This window comes from Dermacentor andersoni, chromosome 1, assembly GCF_023375885.2.
Source record: "Dermacentor andersoni chromosome 1, qqDerAnde1_hic_scaffold, whole genome shotgun sequence".
In the NCBI taxonomy this organism is placed as follows: Eukaryota; Metazoa; Arthropoda; class Arachnida; order Ixodida; family Ixodidae; genus Dermacentor; species Dermacentor andersoni.
In genome coordinates this window covers 76,630,917-76,653,716 of record NC_092814.1, presented here as the reverse complement: position 1 = coordinate 76,653,716, position 22,800 = coordinate 76,630,917, and the positions used below count along the sequence as shown (strand labels likewise).

The following is a 22,800-nucleotide window of genomic DNA, read 5'->3' as shown; positions in this document are numbered from 1 at the left end:
ATCAGTGGTGCTCACATCGCGCAAAAGGAGGAAAATATTTAAACAATAAAAGGACGAACGAGGCTCTGCGTTGAGCTATAGCTTGCTCGCGGTGGTAAGAAATGTTCAGAACAGATATGCAAGCTTCATTATTTTATTTAGTGTTGTCCAGACTAATAACTCTCCAACAAAATGCACATAAAGGTTTGCATGACGTTTGAGATGGCGACACTTCACTGTTTCAACTGTGCGGCCCATGTGAGGCTATGAGGTGAAACATATGTAGAACGGTGCCTTAGGATCTCGGAGGTAATTATTTTGGCGTCTACTCGTAAGACAAGCAAAACGAACTTCCATTGAGCTTAAAAGAAACAATTCTTCGTATGCCGAAGTGGCTGTAAATAAAAGAAATTTAATGGTATAACCTTATTTCAATTTGAATTTGGCGAAACGTTTAGAGATTTATAACGTTGTCTAAATTATCTGTTGGTTTAGACAAGAACAAGATTCTGGCGTGCAACCATGGGAAGTCGAAAACCGTGTCGTCTTGTCTATTTATGAATTCGTGACAAGCACGCTCAGCACGCTGCGCGATCAGCGCTGCATCTGTTCAATCTAATTGTGCCCTAAATTTTCCAATGCCTACTTAAGCTATACAAAACATTTTTCTGATATAGCGTTGTGAGTTGTATTCTGCCTCACGTGGCTCTTTCATTCCGTGAAGTCGTTATTTGACAATTCAAAATTCCAGAAGACGGCAATGGCGGTATGTTGACGCTTGCCAGTTTCCTAGGCGAAGCGCTTGAATATTTACTTATCCGCTTCTTAGTGTTGTTGTCCTGCACGTTAATATGAATTTGCGTTAAGCGTTGATAGGCAAGCTGCTGCTATTTGTTGAAACATCAGTAATAACTCGGGCTCAGCATTGCAGAACAGGTTATGCCATATGCGAACTTCACGTTCTTTTTTGCGAAACATTTACGTTCCTTGCCTTTCTCTTTGACCAAGACGCTAGTAATTCGTAGCGGCAGCACGCTTTTCGTGACAGAATAGTATATCTACCTTCCACTGATGTATGTTCGTACGAACTTTTATGTTTAAGGGCAGATGTAATACGGGTGTCACACGGCGCACTTTTGATCGAGATCAAGCCCGATCCGGATCGAATTTGTCGGTCGTGATTGACTCCCTTGCGCAAAATTCGCGAGGGAGCCAATCGCAGTCGAGAATTTCGACCTGGATCTGCCCCGATCGCGATCAAAAGTGTACGTGTGACACCGGTATCCTCCTAGAACACGAAACGCTGTCAGCTGCATTTGGGATGCTTGCGTCCGCAGTTTACTGGTTTCACATGCCTAGTAGCTGACAGCAGCAAACAGGCAAGAGTGAATTTATCCATGGTCGGCGTTTTTCATCACTGAAACGTTCGTTCGAAGGTGTTATGCCAACTGGACTTTTCATGTAATATGGTTAGGGCGTGTAAATTGTGGAAAAGAAACATTTGTGAGAACTAGGCAGTAACCAAACAACTACGTAAGTTGTGGATTCGCATCTTCAAAATACGTTATATCTTAGTTTGATCATAAAGGACGCCAAGCAGGGTTAGTATTATCAAATAAAAATACGAAAATTTAGGTGCAAGGGTAGCTCTTTTTGGGTGCCTCATTTAGTATTAGTAGGCACATATTTTCTTTTATACCTAACGAAAAAAAGGCGGGACAGCAATGCGTTTGTATGGATGGTAACAGCCAGGACGCCAAGAAGGTCTTTTGGCGTTGTGATTGTCAAAATTGAGTGGTAATTTTCGCCATTGAGACAGAGTGACCATGCTTTTTTTTATTTGCCTTTAATGCACAGATAGCTAAGCACACTACCTTTAAATGGCATTGAAGAATTCAGTGAAGGTTTTGAACATTCAAGGTTTCTTGCTCCCACAACAAAAGAACGCTGTAGGGTATGTGCTCATGCTGTATGTAGAAAGAAAAAAAGAGGGACGCTATACTTTTATGACTTCAAACTGACGTATAGGGTTAGTGAACCTCTGATATGGGTGTGTATGTAATGACTACCAGAAACAGAGTTCAAAATAAAGTTCTGTGCGCTTGTACCTCACATAGTGCTCAAGGTTTGAATTGATACTTTGCCTAACTGGATATTATCACTTGCAGCCACAAAAAGGAAAACAAGGAACTAAGGGACAAAAGCAGATAGTAGAAGAGAATAAACAAACCATCAAGTTCTACAGTATTATGGCAGTTGCAGCACTAGTAAGTATTTCTTGCTTGCCTTTCCAACTTCCATACTACAATAGCCTCTACTCAAGGACCCAAGAAATACCCAAGAGAGTAATGGGGGAAACGGTGCCATGGTAGCTCAATTGGTAGAGCATTGCACGTAATATGCGAAGGTTGTGGGATCGTTCCCCACCTGCGGCAAGTTGTTTTTTCATCCACTTTCATTTCCATTAATTTATTGTTTCTTTACTTCATTTATTACACACAAATAATTTCCCCTATGTTGTCCTTAGTGTCAGTGTTTGTTGGCTACTTATAATATGACTAATAAAAATCGGGCCCCTTGGTTAACCCCCTTTCTTCTCGTTTATAGCCTCTACTGCCTCACCATGGTGGTGCAGTGGCTTTGGTGTTGCACTGCTAAGCCCAAGTGTGCGGGATCAAATCCTGGCCGCTCGGGCCTCATTTTGATGGGGGCGAAATGCAAGAAAGCCTGTGTATCGTGCATTGGGTTCATGCTAAAGAACTCCAGGTCGTCAAAATCTATCCGGAGCCCCCCCACTATCGTACGCCTTAGAATTATGTCCTAATTCTGGCGCATAAAACCCCCAGAATTTAATTTTTTAATAGCCTCTACTGAGTTCTCAAATCCAATGGAAATTTTTTTTGTCAATCGTGCAATTTTTTTGCTTGGACTGGAATGTAAATTCTTTAGATAATGACATAGCTCGTTGATGCAGGCAGATTTTATGGTTTATCTTATAAGTACTTAGTGTTCTTGTGTGTACATTCTAAAGAATATGTGCTCGTGCTTAGTGGACAAAAATGGACTACTGTTTAAGAAGAGGGTAATTTTAATATGCGTCAGGTTGACATGAGCCACCAAGGCTTGGAAAGAGATGGTTAGTGGTGCTTTTTTATGCAAACTTTCACATGATTGAAGCTCACAGCACCTATGTTCTTTACTGTTTTTCACTATTGTTTGCAGTAGATGGTGCATTTCTGCCTCTTTGTGAGTTACCGTAGAGGTCGACATTGTTTGCACAACATATAGCAATTGCTGGTTGGTCAGTTAGCACAATTCCACTTATTACCTTTCAAATTATTCACTTTAAGGCACAGATTACAACTTCAGAATTGAAGCAGGGCATTTCTGAAGTCTTATCCATAGTTACCAGAAATACCAGGACTAGCACTGCTTTCAAGATATTGACCCCAAGGTGTGCTTAAGAAACACATTGGAATTTCAGTTAGCACCGTTCCAAAAAGCATTCCTTGTGCACTATAGGGCAAAGCAAAATCGAGTGAGCAATGTCATTTGGCATCTGCGGGGTGCCCACACCATGTCTTAAGATCTGTTGCTGAAGATACGCTGTAGTCAAATAAGAAAGCTGGTAGCGCCGGTGCAGTTTTCTGTTGTTCGACATAAAATCAAGAGACTAGAGTTGTTCCATACATCCATCAGATTATCCACAACATGAAGCACATTGGCAAACAAGTTGGTGTATCCACAACATAAAGCACATTGGTAAACAAGTTGGTGTGAAAGTCGTGTTTTTGGCACCTGATAAATTCTAAAAAAATGTGCCGTCAGGTCAATGTTAGCTCAGATCCTAGACAAAGGTGCACCACTAAGCATTAAGACAAGTTCTTGCCCTGTGGCAAAAGCATTGTTTACTGCTTATTGTATTCTGTTATTTTGAAGTAGTGAGTATGTAGGTAAAACCGGGCAGTGCCTAAACGAATGTCTTCAAAAACGTCAGTATCATGCAGAAAGGGTTGTCGGTGGGCATCTTAGGTTGGGGCATGATCACATGTGGAATAAATTTTGAAATTGGGTAACATGTGCGTCAGTGTGGCTTTGCTTTCCCTGTCAAGGAAGGAATGCGTTTTCCTGTCGCGAAATAAGTGACACATGTGGTGGGTTGTCTTCTGCAGATTGCGTTTCTTTCGCCTCACTTGTGTTGTTTCATGTTTTCCTGCTTCAAAGTGCATTTATAACGGCGTTCAAGAAAATAAAGTTCATTTGTAAGTTCCGCATGGTGTGTGTCCTATTCTGTCATCCTTGTCTAATGGACTGGGAAAAACATGTAAAACCTACTAGCCCATCGCTCAACCTTGCAAAAATTTAGTGTCTGTTCATCATGAAACACTCTAAGGACGTGGTTCTCGACCTCCGTATTTTTGTGGACCCCTTGAAGTCCTTGCAGGGCATTCAAGGACTGCACTGGCTGTGTTATATTTGTGAAGTATGCACAGAAAACCACAGCCAAGCTGGGGGTGCGACACCAACTGAATTGTTTTAAATTTGCAGCTGCCAGAAAGCTCTCTTGCGCTTTATTTATCAGTTGAATTTTGCTGTTGATGATTTGATGAGAAACATGCTGTTGCATAGATGAAGATGCCGTCAACAGCTTAAAGGACAGTACAGAATGCAAATCTTGTTGCACAGCAACACTACTTCATGTTTTCGATCATATCTGAGTCTATTCAGAAAAAGCAACAGTTATTACAGTTATTATGGCTGTAGAATGGTTCAAACAAACCAAACATGCCTAAACACTCAAGGACCCCTAGGGGTCTACAAACCATTGCTTGAGAGACACTGGTCTAAAATGCAGTTATGGCCAACTTTCTTTAAATTTTCAAATAAAAGTTTCTCTTAAGGAAACACCACCAATTATGGCTTCTATAAGGCGATGAGACCACTGTGAAGCTGCCAAATGAGCAGCTTTCTTTTTCACCCCAGAGCACAAATTATGCTTTTCCTCTATTCTCCACAATTTAAGACAGAGTGAAACTTTGCACAGAGCCTTATAAAATGTATTGCTTTAAATTGCATTTAAATTGAATGCATGCCTAAATGGTTACTTGAAATGCTCTCTTGTATAAAAATGCCAATGTAAACTTTTAACAACATGGCTCACTGCATTGTCGATGTTTCAAAGGGCCAGTGAAAAGCTATAATGCTAGAGAGCTGTGTTAAAGGCCGGGTAAAGGGATCTGGTTTTGTTCAGCATACTTGAGCTCTTAATGCATTGTGTTTCATAAGCACTCACTAAAGTCAGATTTAGTTCAGTGCTAAGATATCGCTGTATGGTTGAATTTTGTGGGATTAGAGCTTTGATTTCAATTTTGTGATGTGCCTGTAATGCCTGGTGCTTGACTGGGCTGTTTCTCTTCTATCTTTGTTTCTAGATTCAAGTCATTGATATCTTATGTGTTGATATCTTGTGTGTTAATTTTTCTTTACCACTAGAAACACACTAGTTAATGCTGTTATCTTTGATAATCTTATTAACAAAATATTGGTTTTAACAAAGATGGTCATACATCACATTCTACCTTAATCATTGGTATTTTGAACGGAATCAGAGAAAGTAAGTGCCGAAAAAGTTATTCAGTATTTTTACGTGCAACTTCAGAAAAGCACCCCAAGAAGCGTGAACAAAAAAAATAATTTTTGGCTTTAGTTTGAAATGCTGAGAGTTAAAAGTGCTGAGGCCAAACTAAAAAAGTCATTGTGAATTTTTTCTGAGATGATGCCCATGCTGTGCAGGAAGGTCGTTTCTTTGTTAATGTGAAGAGCTGGTACACATCAATTGCACAGGAAGTGTTTTGACTCCTTGCAGCAAGTTCCTGGTTACCTTATCTGTGCACTCTTCTAAGCAACGATTGTTTGGGCAGGGATTGTCGTCCCACCTTCTATGTACTTGAGTGAATGTGCTCGATCAGCTTTTCTTTGAAAGCAAGCTGACTTAGTTATGCATATTGAACAGGTGCTGCAGCCTTCATGTGCTGTGTCCATGTATTCATCATAAAGAAAGGCCATTTGCGCAGGCTGTATTAAAGCAGGAAGAGATTGAACTGCTAACCAAACTTCTGCAGAAGGTCAGACTAAAATTGTCTGCACGCTCTTGTTGGAGTGAAAACTACACACAATGGGGGCTCATAATATCTTGTATGTGTGAAGTTGAAACATTAATACTAGTGACCAACTGTGGAAGTTGCTTTCTATATTACTGGGACACAAAAATCAAAACAGTCCATGCTTCAAAGCATATGCCAAAGTTTGGGGTGCATATGCCAAGCATATGCCAAAGCTTGTCAGAATTTGCAGAGTTATCACTACTGTTGTCATTTAAAAATTGTGCAGCTAAGCTGGTGAAAGTGCATATTTGATGTTATTTGATTCATGAAGTGTGACAGACATGAGAGGCCAAGTTTAACATTGCCTTTGGTCGATAGTTCTATTTTTAAAGATTTTCTGACATGGCCTATTATTGACACATTTGACAATAAAAATGCAGTACTCGGTCCTTGTAATGCATGGCTTTGCTTGTAGAAGAATTCTATAGCCAGTGTTTGGCAAAGTGTCAAGCTGACACACCGCTAATACACTGCCATTGTAGATATCAATCGAGCTGATCAATTTATTGAAGCATGGTAAGAAAAGAGTTAAACATTTGCTATATCTAATACCGCTGTCACATGGCACATGTAATGTCATTTGCAGCTAATGAGATTACGTCTTAATGCCATTCTTGTTGCTCCTACACGGGCATAATGAATGATATTCACAGCTTATGGCATTCGCCCATTGAATGAGTTTCCCGAACTCATGCAAATGCGACTTGTGTAATCTCGACGACAGGGGCTTGGCAAAAAAATTACAAAATCGGTAAGTTAAAGTGAAATGTAATCAGAGTAAAGGTTGTCATAATTGCTGTTATCAACCTTTCAATAATTTTATGACGTACAGCATGATAGTTGACGTAGTTTGTGCATCTATATTCTTGTTCCTAGTCTCGACTGGATTCTAGCTCTCTTGTCAACCATTTTTACCAGCGGCTGTCTGTTTCTTTTTTTTTCTGTGTATTGTTTTCAATGTGGTGCTGTGCTAAAGCCTATCCACCAACCACGGAAGCCAACCCTGCAGCTTCGCCAGTGGATAATGAAAAGTGAAAAGCGCACTGGACTGACGATGAGATGCACGCACTGCTAAAAGTGCGAAGACCACCTCGGCGATTTGCGCGGGGCGAAGCGCAGCCTGAACGTATATATGCCGATTGCTGAGTGCCTGCGTACATAAGGCGCCGATAAACATCGCCATCAAGTGTGAATGCCATTTTGTATACCCGTGTAGACAGGGAATGCAAGACCGCAATGACATTCGGTACGAATGTCATTTACTGTGAATGATATTACATGTGCCATGTGACAGAGGTATAACTTGATGATGGTGCTGATGCACATTGTCATTGTAAATAGTTTGATGAACTTACGAAGAGCTCATTTATGGCTCATTATTTGGAGGGAATGCTGTGTGAGGGCAATATAATACATTTAAGCTTATCCCGTTTCTTGTATGTGAAATTGCATCATTGCACATTCTTTCAATGAATAGTATTTTCTCACTGCTTGTTATGTGATAATTCCTAAACAGGCTGTTCACCTCATCGCACACATGGTGCTGTGGAGGGATTCTATTACATTGTCTTACATGGTAAGTATTGTATGTTAAATTATTAACCCTTTACGGACGACTGTTGCCTACAGGCAACATACCAGAATAAAAAAAAATTTTTCTTGCCGAGTTTTGGTATCGAGTATGAAGCCTGTGGCTAAATGTCTTCGGCAAACACTAAATGACAGGCAGCAAGCATCACTTTTCTTTAGTTTAAAGCAGGAACACGGGATGAGAAAGAAGTTTGGCGCCCGACTCACTTTCTTTTGAAAGCACGGTTAGAGGAGATGCAAGATCTCCAGCTGCAGTGGCATCACACATGTGGTTTGAACCAAATGGAATGTGCACCAATGGGTTACATATGATGAGAGCTGTCTGCAAATTCCAAACGAAGCCGTAGGGCACTTGGGGTGAAGCCCACTTCCAGTTTTCTGCCTCTTGTTTCCTTCTCATTGACGGAAAGGTTTCTGCAAAATATTTTTATCTTTTCATTGATTATGCTTATTCTCTATGTGTTTTGCACATTTAAATAGAAAACAAGCATATTTTTGGGGTATATATATATATATGTCTCTTCTTTAACCCCTTCAGTATCTGTTTTTTTCAGAGGTGATGTACCGCCAGCATTTTTTTTTTTTTATCTTGGATTAAAATGAACACGTTTCTTTATATTTTGTTATGTAGAAGTAAAAAAATGACACGGATAATGGCAAATGCAGTCTTAGTACGATCCTCACATTCCCATCTTTGGTTTGTATCTCCTACCTAGTTTTGTTTTGACATGCACACGTCCACGATAGCGTCACCGTGTCAGGGTTAAAAAAAAACAAGCCCTTCTATAGACATGCAACAGGTGGCAGTAATGCTCAAGAGTGGTGGCCTTGTGCTACAGCACGAATGTTTGAATGGAGGGTTGCCACAGCAGCGGTGCACAAGCTCCAGGAGCCACCCCCTCCCATCTGTGGATGTGCGTTTCGCAGTGCGCTAACAAAAACCTAGACTGAGCAAACCCAGAGAGACGAGAAAATATGCTTCTAGTGATATACAACAGATGTCGGAACTACATTGTGTTGGTGCGCACGTCCAACTAGAGATAATGGAGAGCGTACAGATCATTGATATGGCGGGACAACAACATGGAAATGTGCCGGTACGTCAGTGGCTCTGAAAGGGTTGAAGGGTTAATAAAGAAAAAGCCTATAATTTTTGTAATACTAAATGTGCCATGCATATATAGTGTTTGACTCATGATTTAGATTTCTGTGGCTGCGCTGAGAGTGCTTCAGCAGCCAAGCTTCTGCACATTTCAGTGCACCAGGTAATCTGGACCAGTTTGACACTGCCTTTGGCTTTAGTGCCCACAGTGCCACTGTGGCTGTAAAGCAAAGCTTTTAGCAAAGTGTTTTGTAATGTTTGGTCCTGCTTCATATTGTAGCAAGCAATCCTTAGTAGTGAATTTAAAGAAAATGCATTATGTAGTGTATTGTCACCAGGAGAGTGAAATGTGGTATTGATAACTGCAAATATTCGCATTGAGAGTAGCTCTGCATTTATTGTATATTGAGGCTTGTACATTGAATAACTTAGGTTTGCATGCATTAATTATTGTACAGTAGTTATTTTTGCTCCTATCTGTTTGACCTCTTTGATGTGACAGTAAGTCTAAAGTAGTAAGGGTGGCACTAAAAAAGTGTTGCTGTGCTCCTTATAATTTAAGTCTATTGCCGAATGAAGAGCTCTTTAATTTATCTCCACTGACCCCTGTCCTGTGTTAGTGAAGCCCATTCTAGACCTTAGGATTTCCTGATCTCAGCAGTCTAGCTAATCTTCTACTGCCCTCGACTGCATTTCCCTTCCCTTGGTGCCCATTCCTTTACTCTAATGGACCACAAATCATCTGTTTTATGCATTACATGACCTGCGCAACTCCACTTCATTTTTCTTGTTCTCACTTAGAATGTCAGCTCTCAGTTCTGCTTTCTAATCCATTCTGCTACATCCATACGTTTCGTTCCATCGCTTGTTGTGCATTCCTTAACTTTCAAGTTTTCTTGTTTTTCTCTCAACTTCAATACTATATTTGTACTACTAGGCTTAGGAGCATGTGTGATGCAGCTGACTTGGTTGTAGAGTTGAGACAAAAGTGATAACTTGTTTGGATTACTCATGCTGCGATATCGCACACAGTGTACAGTGAGAGTGAATTCCTGAAGTGTTGATGGACTTGGTCACATTGCTTTATTGAATTCATTTTAGGGTGCGCATGCGATTTTTCAACTTGTTGGTTCAGGTCAGATGCAAATGCAAAGATTAATGCAATACTTTTGCATAAATGCAGGAATATTAAAGATAACGTAATTTTATATTTATTATATTTTTGACATGAGATTATAAATTCCCTGCTGCATGCAGTGCAGTAATATTAGGCCCACATGTTCACAGCAGCCTCTATGACAGTTTGGCAACATTTTCTTACTATGTTCAAAAAGATTTTCAAGGCCTCTTTAAAGGCAGCTGTCCATTCAAATTGCATGGTTTGTTTTTGCTTAGAAGTTTATGTACTGAAATCCTTATTTTTTTATTGTTTTAGCTTGCTTACATGATTCCACAAATCTGATTAATCAATAAATTAATCAATTATATCAACTTTTTATCAATGCCCAGCCCTACATTCAGCACGTAAAATAGGGGCACAAATGATGCTTAAATGAGCAAGCAAGGCAAGAAGAGAGAGGCTCAGCTTCCTGGTTATGGCTTGAAAGACGTCAGGCAAAAGTTTGTACTACTTGCCCAGCTTTGCTGTTGAGTACTGGCTAGCACTGACATAAATTTGAAACTCTAGTGTAGGATCTCTGTTCGTGCCAGTGCAATCAGTAAACCAGCAATGGTGACCTCAGCTTATAGTCTTGGATATTCTTTTCAGTGTACGTTTGTTGGCTCAGCCAAAAGGAATGTATGTGACAAATTAAATGACATATATCCCGTCCATATTATTTTCACATTTCATAGTTCTAGAGTGCATTAGAAGGAGGCCTATTGCTCCACTGAAGTGTCATGTTGAACATTTTGACAAGGAAGAGTGAAAGTAAACCTGAGAGTGATTGGTTAACAATAAGAATGAAGAGGCACAGTAACATGAGACACAACCTAACAGCAGAAAGCTCAGCTGATATAGCAGCCATGACAACATAAAAGCTATCTCTAGCTACAAAATAATGCCAGCAGATGATACCTTCTAGGTAAACCTGAGTGCTAATTGCATCATCTGGTTGCACCAAGCAATCAATACTCTTCCACAAATTTTTTTTTGTTCCATAGATTCTGGTCTGGTACAAAACATCTGTCATGAATTCTTGTCAGAAAGATACAAACAATCTTATGTGCTCCTTATTAAACTCAGTTCTTGAATTCTGCAGGCAAGGCTGCTTCACTTAACTATCTGCGGCGTCTGCATTTCAACAGGGGTTAAATGGAAAAATGCCTCTATGCTTAGATTTAGGTGCTCATTAAAGAAACCCAGGTGGTCAAAATGAATGCGGAGTTTTCTACTATGGCATGCCTCATAATCGAATCATGGTTTTAGCGCAAGAAAACCCAGAATTTACTCATTTTAGTTTGAACTATGAAGCAAAGCAAAGTTATGTAGATTTTCTTTTTAGAACGAAGGTTTGAATATTGTTTTCATAGTTGCCTGCCCTCTGTGGAAGGAGAAACAAGTTGTATGTGAACACACAGACATGTCAGTAGCACAGAAATAATATGGTTTTCCTGCTGAATTTAAGTTTCTACTTTGTATCAAGGAGTTGAATACTGTGGTAGCAAAATTGAATTAGGCTTCTGCATGAAGCACTGGGCAAGGCGTGTAATGAAGCTGACTGACTTGCATACTTTGTGCAGCTGCTGTTCCTGTTCTCATTGCTCGTCTACGGTGGGTGCATCCAAACAATGCGGTACATGGCTCGAGCATCCTATTCAGAAACTGGCCAACTCTTGGATGGTGGCCTGGACCTCAACATGGCACAAGCTGGCATGGGCGAGTAAGCAGATATGTTGTTTCTTGTCCATTGCAGATTCTTCACAGCTTTTTGTTTGTTTCGGTATCAACGGCATATTTCAAATTTATATTCAGAGCCAACTGTTGCTTATGAGAGTAGTGTGGTGCTGTCAATGTTTTTCTTATTGTCATGAATTCAGGCACTCTAGAAAGAGACAGGAGACAACCTGTACATAATAGAAAAACATTTATAACACAAAAATGAGTAAGCCAAGAAAATACAAAGAAATAGTACAAATAACTCTATAATCACCTGTTAAACCCCTATCCTTGCAACTCATGAACAAACCAACACCCAAGCTATAGTGTTTTAGTTCACAATAGACTAAAGAACCAAAACTGTCTAATCGTAACGACATGGCGGTAGCCGGTCCGACGTGTCACAAGACATGGCCGTTGTAACTCTGACATGACGCAGATGGCAGCCTCCGTCACTGTAGCTTGACGGGGCTGGTTTCCACATTGGCAGCAGTGCACCTGGGACTCGCAAGGCACATGATGTGGTTGTAGTCGGTAGTGCGCCGGGTTGCTGACGTGGCCAGGCGATTGATTGTCTCCAGGGCACTGGACGTTGGCAGGTGATGGGACGGCTTCACGTGGAGCACTGCCATGGCACTGTAGCCGAAGCTTAGGAGCTGGGCTGTCGCTGATGAACTCTCAGATTCCCCTCTCACGTCCGGGTTCCCTATGAGTCATAATCACGTCACCAGAGCACAGCTGGTGATGCGTCTGCACCAGTCCATGCCCACATCAGCAAAGCCCAGCTCATCTCTCCTCTTTTTCTCTCGCGCTTTATGCATCACGTGCCTAAATGATGCTCCCAACTTCATTTCGCCGCCCAGCATCGTTGTCTTCTTCACATGTATCTTCGTGCCTTTTTCTCTACATGTGTATTGCCGGTCACTCGTTAAACTTATGCACTGTGTGCCGTATGAAAGGGACAACTTAATTGGTGTTTAAACAGTAGTAGTGTATGAGTTTGATGTAATAGTTCCGTGGAAACACGCAAGGTGGAAAGAACTAATTAACAAAGGGAAAATGAGGCATCCACCCAATCATAAAAATTGCTACAAAGGAAACCCACATGGGTTTCTCAAAAGAAAAGTGCAGCTGCCCCGGAGAGGCCGTGGTCCCTGGTTCGAGTCCCAGACCAGGATGTATTTTCTTCAACTGTGAGGCTTTTCTTTCGAGGAACCTGTATGGGTTTCCTTTGTAGCAATTGTTAGGGTTGGGTGGGTGTCTCATTTTTCCTTTATTAATTACTTCTCTCCACCTTGCGAGTTTCTGCACAACTATTACGTCAAACTCTTGCCTTTGCTTTGAGTTGTTGATAGGTACAACTTCACCCCGCCATCTGCTAGCCACCTGGTTAGCTCAGATGGTAGAGTCACTGCCCCGGAAAGGCGGTTGTCCCAGGTTTGAGTCCCGGACCAGGACGAATTTTCTCCAACTGCGAGGCTTTTCTTTCGAGGAACCCGTATGGGTTTCCTTTGTAGCAATTGTTACGACTTGGTAGATGTCTGATTTTCCCTTTATTAAGGAGTAGTGTAGGTCAGAAACTGACTCGCTTTTATGGCCTATACTAGGTGTTTCAAAAAAGACTAAGTAATATTTAAATATAGGATTATTTAGATAGAAGTATGGTTTCTTCGGAGCCGAGGTGTAAGTGGTGGTAGACATCTGAAGGCGGCTGAGATGATGTAACTGCAATGAAATGTTGGACCGCTCAAAAAGCCTAGTGTCAGATAGCGTAGATATAGAGCAGCCTGCAAAATTTTACGTCTGAAATACGAGTGGATGCGTCATGAAAGGCTCACGAAAATGGACGTTTGTAATACCCAAGCTGAAAATACTCCACTATTACCGCTTGCCGGAAGCGATGCTTGACTTGGAACGTGTGACTCCTCAACATGACCTTTAAGATTAGGCGCCACCCCCGGCTACCTACTGCGCGCTGAAAAATCTTGGAGGCGGTATGCGAGAGCTTACATCATATCCACCAACCATCAGATGCACGATTGCTTCGGTGCTGTGTACTAGTCATTTACTATTACCAACGTAGCCAAAGTGAAATTTCGTTGCAGTTGGTATTTAATGTGCAAAAACCCAAAATTGCTTAATTGAATATTTATCTATTAGACTTGGATGGCTCATCACAATGGGGAAATTGAAGCGAGCTGTTTGTGCATGCCATATCAGCATTTAGAACTTAAAAATTGTGATTCTCCTTATAATTGTAGTGCTCTGAATTGGGGCTCTCACTACATGCAAACCTTAAAACTCGGACTGAGAAGCATGTCTAGACACGCCCATGAGCAGACATCATGGAGAGACATCACTCAGCGGCGGGAAGCCAGCACTCTGTGGCCGGTATTTTCATCACACAGTTCAAGTGGTTAGTCAATGACACAGTGGGGCGGCATTGCTCGGCCATGGCATGTGGATAGCTGAGCACTAGGTAGCACATCTCAGACCATTCTTGAGGTAAATATCAGATACAGTGCAAGCATGCAAGCAGTGTGCAATAACAGAAAATAAAAATAAACTCTGTGGCTATGTAGCATTAAATGCAAGAGAAATGTGTTAGGGGGGGGGGATGCACTACGTCGCACCTCTTTGAAGTCCAGGATCCATGATTTAAACAGGGTTCACAACATTGTGAAGTGTTGTTCAGGAGCTCACTGACACATGTTTAAGGAGCGAAGTGCATGCAACTGACAATGGTTCAGAGCAGACCGTCGTCAGTTGCACTATATATATATATATATATCGTTTCTTTAATTCAGTAAGTAAGTACAAGTCCCCTTGTTCTCATGCATTACATTACGACAGTCTTGAATCCGGCAACATTGATGCCTTTAGGTAGCATGTGTGGGCTTATGGACCAGTTGCGTCACCCAAATGGATCATGTGCTCGTGACACCTGTGGCAGAAAGTATGTTTTACGTCCACTGCCTAGGTTTGTGAGTGGTGGTGTTGGCTGACACTCTCAGGGTTAGTTCTAGTAGCAAAACATAAGTACCCCAGAAAGTGGATGGGAAAATAGTGCTGCGGTAGCTCCATTGGCAAAAGCCTCGCACGCGTAATGCGAAGACGTGGGTTCAATCCCACCTATGGCGAGTTGTTTTTTCATCCACTTCATTTCCATTAATTTATGATTTCTTTAATTCAATTAGTAAGTACTATTTCCTCTGTGTTGTCCTTGGTGTCTTAGCGTGTTGACTTATAATATGATATATGTACAGGGTGTTCAAAGTTAAGACTTTCCAGGTTTTTAAAAAAAATTCGAAGAGGAGTACACAGAAGCCATTTGTCTACCTAGGTTATGCAGCCAGGCGGTCACAAACTGAGGATAATTGTCGTTGTAATGTCACTATTTAATTAAATTCAATAACTAACTTTTTATTTACTACAGTTAGCATGCATGTTTATATTGAAAACTCAGAGGCGGTGCCATTTGGGGACTATTCCATTTTGTACAATTTTAGTAACGTGCCTATGTCCCGAGATATGCATGTCTGAAATTTCAGCCCAAGCCGTCTAATTACGCATACGGGACGGCGGCACCTTCTATGAGGCCCCTCCCTAGTGTGATGCAGGTGTTGCGTATGATGCTCCGTCCGACAAGAATGCGGGGTGACAGGTGACGGTGCTACCATTTTCGTTCGTGGCCAGCGAAACCGAAGGATGACTTTTGCGTGGCGGCTTGGGCCGAGCGCTTTTTTGAATGACTTGCAGAGTTGGCGACAAAGCGCGGTGCCACCATACAGGTACTGTCGAGCAATCAAGTGCAGGATTACGATACTGGCTTTGGTTTCATTATTATTATTATTATTATTATTATTATTATTATTATTTTCATTTCGGAGGCTCAAAGTAATGCAAGCGTTAAGCATGAAACAAAGGTGACAGCTGCAAGGCAGTACCTTAGTTGCCAGTGGTGTTCCAGGGATGCTGTACCTGTCCAAAGTGTGTGATTTGAGGGCCTGCATTGCCTACACCTGAAAAACTGCTGGGAAATAGAAGGACGACTGTGAACTGGTGTTAGTAATGCACTTCATTGGTGTATGCCTGACAATTTTTTTTATGCTTCGCGGTTTTGTGAAAGGGCCGAACAGATCAGGCATCGCCTTGCAAGTGCTTCGAGTGAACCCCTGAGCTTACATTACGTGCCTTTGCCTTTCCACTGATTGCCTCTACTGGGCCGTTGGAAGAAGCAAACCCTGCGTTGGGACCTTCTGTGTTGAAAAATGGCTGCTTCGTCTGGGTCGAGGTACTATTCTATGGCAGAAAAAATTGATGTAATGCTATCAATGGCGGAGATGAACGGCGATGCCTCATAGCAATGAGTGTACGCGTCTCTCCAACCGGATCGACGAGTTCCAACAACATTTGTTATCATCTTCAGATGTTTTCGTACAGCAGGCTCAGTTAGCCAAAAAAGACAGCCCAAGAAGAGCATCATTGATGAGGACTTTGAAAATGTTGTCCTTTTCTGCGTGCATGCAATGCCAAATCTAAGCATCAGAGAAATTTCTAAACAGTGCGGGAAAAGCGTGGGAACAGTGCACAATGTTCTAAAAAAGCATGAATTTTATCTATACCATGCAAGTCTTCATCAGGGCCTAAGTAAGCAGACTTTGAGAAACAGGCAGACTTTTGTAATTGGGCTTAATAAAGATTGATCAAGATAAGGATTTCGTACAAAGAGCGATTTGGACTAATGAGGCTTGATTTTGCAGAAACGGCACAGTGAACATTCACAATGCTCGCTACTGGTTACAAGGAAATCTCACTGGCTGCGGTAACCAAACCACCAAATTCGCTGGGGTCTGAATGTATGGTGTGGCATACTTGGGGACAGAATCATTGGCTCTCTTCTTTGAAGGCAACCTCGATGGAAAGAATTATGCGCACGAAATTCTTGCTGGTGTCGTCGATAAATTTGCCTCGAGTCTCTCTCTCAACGAACTGCGGCAAGTTCGGTTGCAGCATGACGGGGCCCCACCACATTTCTCCTCCACTGCAAAGAACTGGTTAAACTGTTATCTTTCCACGGCAGTGGATTGGAAGCGAAGGAGAGATGTTTTGGCCGCCGAGATCCCCTGATCTCTCTCCACTGGACTTCTTTTTGTGGGGCTACATGAAAGATCGCGTTCACACAGTTGAGCCCACCAATGTCAATGACATGAAGATGAGAATAGTTACCGCCTGTAGAAGCATCGACCCGGAAATGCTGCGCAGAGTTGTCGACTCGACGCGAGAGCAGTTCATGTAGTGTGTTGCGGCGGAAGGCAAGCATTTCGAACATTTTTAAACCGTTGGTTTCTTGGTGATTGTCATAATTCTAAGTTGAGTAAGATTTCATATCACTCGAAACTAATATACTGTGTAAGCAATGGTATATTTGAAGCAAATTTCTAAAATGTTTGTATGTAGGCCGTGGATTTACACTGTACTTGTTTTTTGTTGTTGTTCATGTTCGTGCAGAGAAGAATTGTGATGCGTTTCTTTCTCCGTTTGCCGCCGTGACATTTTTGGCCCTTCAATTCTAGCGTCCGCGACGGAAGCATCTCATAAAACAATCCCGTTTCGTCGGCGTTGTGTACGTTGTGGGGTTCGTACTCATCCGTGATGGCTTCCTGAGTCTCTCGCATCAAGTTTACTGCGTCTTCCTTGTTAACGCTTGTGCATTCTCCAGAAATCACTTTGGCGTCTCATCTCAGAATCAATCCCGTTTCGTCGGCGTTGTATATGTCGTGGGGTTCCTACTCATCCGTGGTGGCTTCCTGAGTCTCTCGCATCCAGTTTACTGCGTCTTCCTTTTTAACGCTCGTGCATTCTCCAGAAATCACTTTGGCGGCGATGTTGTGTCATGCTTTATAACGGCTCAGCTAGCCGGCGCTAGCTTTAAAGTCATTGTGCCCCAGAAGGCATGCAATGTCGACGGCTTTCTGCTGCAACAATCTGCCAGACACCGGTATGCCATTTGCACGGTTGTCCTGGAACCACTTGTACACAGCCTGGTCCACGCCTTCAAAAGCTGGAGCGGCCACAGTCTTGTGCTCCCTATGTGCTCCATTCTCCAGTGCCACCAAGATGTCTTTGAATTTTAATATGGTCGACAGGAAGCTACACGGTATCCCAAACTTCACATCGGTATTCATCTTCTTTTTTCCGGTTGCAGCTTCCGCGATGATTTGAGATTTCTCTAAGAGCATGAGAAACTTGCGTTTCTTAACTGGAGGAGGCATTTCGCAAGGCTTACTGCTGCACACAACGGCTAAGCACGACGAGGACAACGAGGGGTACGAAACAAGTCGTCTGGCCGCTTCTGCTAGAGTCGCAGCCGGAGGTCAAGCGGCATCGTATGGTTGCCTGTAAAAACAAGTTATGGGCTACAACTACCCTCTAAGCTAGCAACAACAGGTGGCAGCAAGCAAGTTTCTAAAGTGATTAAAGAACATGTTTTAGCACCTTTTTTTATTAGGATTTCACTTTTTGATGTTATGTTGAGACCATGTGCAGAACACACGCGACCCGCTACGGTAGAAATTTTTGTTGTCGCGGGGCTGCCGGTTGAAGATGTGTCGTTGTTGAGGGATATGAAATACATGTACTCCTATGTACCTCCGCCAGGAACCCTGAAATATTTTGTTGTTGCAAGGATTTCATTGTTGAGGGCTTCTGTTATCGCGGGGTTTGACTGTACATGTATATATATATATCTACCTCTACCAAGTGTTTGGCTTCCTACACTTCACACACATACTCTTTTTTTCCCACTTTGACATTCCTAATGCTAATGCATTAAAACCAAGCTGACTATTCACATGCCTTAAAGGGGCCCTGAACCACTTTTTGTTGAAACGGAGAAAGGCATTTGAAGTGAAAATAGGCTACTTCAAAAATACTTTGCTGCAAAAAGTACTTCAATGCGTTCAGCAGAAGTGGAGTTATTGGCAATCAAACACGGCCTCTGCTGTGCTCCCATTCCTTCTTCAATGCCTGGCACTGTGAAGGCTACGACGCAGTGTGGCGGTCCCACAACGCTCTGCCTTCTAAATGTCACCGTGGCGCGCAGTTCAAATTTAATTTTGGATGTTAATGTAGACACCATGACTTCCGCCTCTGGTGCTTACAGTGTGCTAAACATAAGCCAAACGTGGTTGTCCTCATCGAGCCGCAGTGTGCTTAGCCAGTGGATCGTGGCGGCACCCCGCGGCGGCCATGATATCAACACCATGTAGCCGACCGCAGCTTGATGTCAGCTATTGGCCAATAGCAGCCGTCTATGGGAATGAAGAAATAGTGCGTCCGATAACGGAATAGTCTGTCTAGAAGAGAGTGAGGACAGGGCCTTTTGTTGAAAAGAGAGAGAGCGTTTGAGAGAAAGAGGATTTCACAATCCGTTTGCGAGCTCTACGCTCCGCGTACGACAGCAAAACTTGGCTGAGATGTTCACAGCTGCGTATTCTACCCGTGGACTATGTTATTTCACTAAGCCCGGGGGGTGGTTCAGGGCCCCTTTAAAAGATGGTGCTGTTTTGAAGGAAGCCATATCTGTTCCTAGTGGCAGCAGTGTGTCCTCATGAAGTGACAGTTCTCCAACACTTGACTGACACTTCGAATGTACGTGAAGACATTAGTTTGGAACTCCTCACTGATTGTTAAAGATTATCGTTGTCCTTGTGGATACCAGATCCTGTTCTCAAAACAGGATTAAGACATTTTTAATTCTATGAACAGAAGGCACATGCGGACTGGAATGTTTAACTTCATACAAACACACAGCTAAAGTGGCGTTTCTATTCTCAACCACGTGAGCAGTGACTATTTCAACTTTTCCAGCAGTAAAAAATTGGCTGGTCTTTGTCATAGCCATGTGAGTGCTCAACAGAAGCAATGAACATAGTTTCCTTCAAACAGCACAATCCTTGCTTGCTTGCTTGCACTGTATTTCACATCTACCTTGCAGTTATCCTGAGGTATGCTTTCTAATGCTGATACAATCAATGCGTCCACGGGCCGTGGCTGCATGCAGACTGAGATGTTCAGCTTGATACAAACACACAGCTAAAGTGGCGTTTCTATTCTCAGCCACTGAACCAGTGACTACAGTAGAACCTTGTTTGTACGTTTTGGTAAAGAACGTGAGAAAATGGGTACTAACTGTAAAAATGTATGCCCCAAGGTCACTAAAAAATTTGGCAGACTCAACTGTAGTTGACATTACATAATGCAAATCGCTGCACGAATCATTGCAGCATGAGACGCCGAAGTGCGCTGAGCTGGAGGTGCTTGAGGGACCCAATAGGAACATTGTCCTTCTTGTAGCTTCAGCAAGCTTGTGTTTGCGCTCCTCAAATTAAGCCTGGGTCAAGCAGCTCCTTCGGATAGAGCATTTTGGCGGGAAGTTTTGATACCCACCCTACAAGAATTGTTGCGGCCCTAGATGCTGACACGTGTTGAGCTGTCAGGACCCAAGCTGTCTGAGATGCGCTTTGTTGTTTTCCTATTGCATGATGTTTTAAGATGGCAAAGGGAAACAGGAAGTCGACTGCTGTGCAATTTCGGGAATATGGTGCTGCCAAAGTGAAACGAGATGCTTACATCTGCCTGTAGCACGGTATGGTGGCACATTTGGGTTATCGCCTATTCAAAGCATCCAGTACGCTTCCAATGGCACTACACCACAGGCACTGTGAAACAGATAGGTGAACTCGCCCAGGAATGCACATTACTAAGGTGAAGATGTTCATCACAAGAGCGTTGGCAGCAATATAAGATAATGCGACAACGGGCAAGGCATTTGCTGATACCAGAAGAGAAAAGTGAGTACTTGCAGGCATGTTACACGAGTGGACAAGTGCTTTGGGGAAGTTACTGTCACGGCCGCCTACTGCTCCTGATTGCGCGTGCCTCACATTTTTTCTAGCCCACACGGGATCTAGTGGCCGGAAAACATATCATAGGATAGTGAACGTTGGTGCCAGAAAATTGTGTTCTTTGGGAATATATGAACCGGTAAAAAAGAAGCGTAACTGTGTTGGGTCATTTTTTGTGTTCTTGACCACGAACTTTGGCACCAGGAAATCGTACGAAACAGGATCGTATGTACGAGATTTTACTGTACTTCAACTTTTCCAGCAGTCGAAAATTGGCTGGTCTTTGTCGTAGTCATGTGAATGCTCAACAGAAGCAATGAACAAACAATGCTCCGTTCAAACAGCACATCCTTGCTTACTTGCTTGCTTGCTTGCTTGCACTGTATTTCATGTCTACCTTGCGTCTATTCTGATATATGATGCCTAATGCTCAGGCAATCAATGCATCCATGTGCCGTGGCCAAGCCATGCCGCTCCACGCTGATGAGGACTATGCTCTTTTTCATACCTAAAGGGCCCCTCGCCAGGTCTAGCCATGTTGAGCTAACAAGCGCAGTGCATACAATGTGCACTAACGATCGTGTCTGCTAAGCATTACATCCCGACGCGGCGCAGTAAGAACTTAAATTTCAAACCAAACGCTGTTTGCCCTTCTTGCGGGCACCTTGCTCTCAGCCGGAGAGTCGACGTCAATCGCACAAGTGCGTCTACATACATGGCAGTGCTGTGACAAGAATTATTCAGGGCGACATCAGTTATTTGTTTAATGTGTTGCTCCAATAGACCAATTAAAGTTCAGAGAAATAATAAAATGTAGAAACCGAATGTCTGCTGTTTTTGTTCTACTTTGTACCATAGCAAGAGAGATGTACATCCGTTTCGTCTGCTTGTTCCCATGCTTGTGTGCAGAGAATGAAACTATGTCATTTTCTACCGTGTTCCAGCACTGCGATCCTGCTCTTTCATCCTCTTGTGTCTGCCTCAGTGCTTGTGACTGTGGCATTAGGGAGTTTTAGTGTTGGCGACGCAAGCGGCTTGCGTACGCAAGAACTAGGGGCGACGGCACTGCGCATGCGCAGACCGCTACGTCTACTTGCGTCCTTGGGTTGTTTGGCCGGCCGAAAACATCGCTGCCCCTAAGTGGTCACGTTACCCACGTGACTCTTGCGGTGTAGGAGAACTTACGAGTAGCTAGCGGGTAGATAATGTAATAAATCTTTCGCCAAGTGTCGACAGACGTCGTTTTTATATGTATTAGAGAGGTTTAGCATGTCTGGTATTCAGATAAACGCAGTTGGGGTGTTGGGCGGAGCCATAAACGGGAGCGTCCTGCATGGTGCATCCATCTGGCGGCGCAAAGCTCAAATTGACAAAAGCAGCTAATATTGCTGTAACCAAGTCTATTCTACTTCGCTGCTGGTGTAAATTATCGGCACTGGCATAATTGTGTTGCTGCCAAAAATTTATACCCACAGCAAAGTAAAATTCACTTGGTTACTGCAATATTAGCTGTTTTTGTCTGTTTGAGCATTGCGCCACCAGGTGGCAGCACCATGCAGGCCGCTCTAGTTCATGGCTCCGCCCCAATGTCTCAGCCTGCATTTACCAGATTACCGGACACTGTAAACCTCTCTATTAACTGCTTTTAATAAGAATAGTTTTATGTGCTTTACTTCATATGCTTGATTTCATGTTTTAAAAAACGATAACGCAGCAAACATCAGACGTTGATGGCGCTGCGAGCGCATGTGACCTCACTGCGGCTTGCGTTTGGGGCCGCTAACCTATAACGTGTTTCTGCTTGCGTACGCAAACGCAAACGCACCCAAGCGCTTGGGGCCCCAACGCCTTGCGTCCCCAACACTAAAACTCTCTATTGACTTATACTGCTGATCAGATGTCCACTTGCAAAGCGCACAAAATCTTATGCTGCGCGAAACGAGACAAACGCAATGGCTCATGCAAAAGACCGTCACCGGAAGTGCACCGCTCAGCAAAAACGCGAGAGAGAGAAAAAGAGGCACGGTCCGTGACGTATTCATTATGCAATCCTCCGGCTCCAGTATGGGATAATGCAGGGAAGGAACTTAGCTTGTGAAGGCTAAACAGGCAAAGTGAAGAGAGTGTCTATGTTGGCGGTGACGCCTGCCTCCTGAGTACTGTCATGAGTATGTACTG

At 42.9% G+C, this 22,800-nt stretch overlaps 1 protein-coding gene across 1 annotated transcript in view; it reads left to right on the top strand.

Moving 5' to 3' along the window:
- The first annotated feature begins 530 nt into the window (after positions 1 to 530).
- LOC126544068 (transmembrane protein 208) overlaps positions 531 to 22,800 on the top strand; it is a 63,595-nt gene continuing 41,325 nt past the window's right edge. Inside the window, exons 1-4 of the mRNA XM_050191275.3 lie at positions 531 to 745; positions 2,148 to 2,246; positions 7,660 to 7,719; positions 11,578 to 11,717. Of these exons, the coding sequence (XP_050047232.1) occupies positions 740 to 745; positions 2,148 to 2,246; positions 7,660 to 7,719; positions 11,578 to 11,717 (305 nt within the window). The 5' untranslated portion in view covers positions 531 to 739. The remainder of the gene's footprint in view (positions 746 to 2,147; positions 2,247 to 7,659; positions 7,720 to 11,577; positions 11,718 to 22,800) is intronic.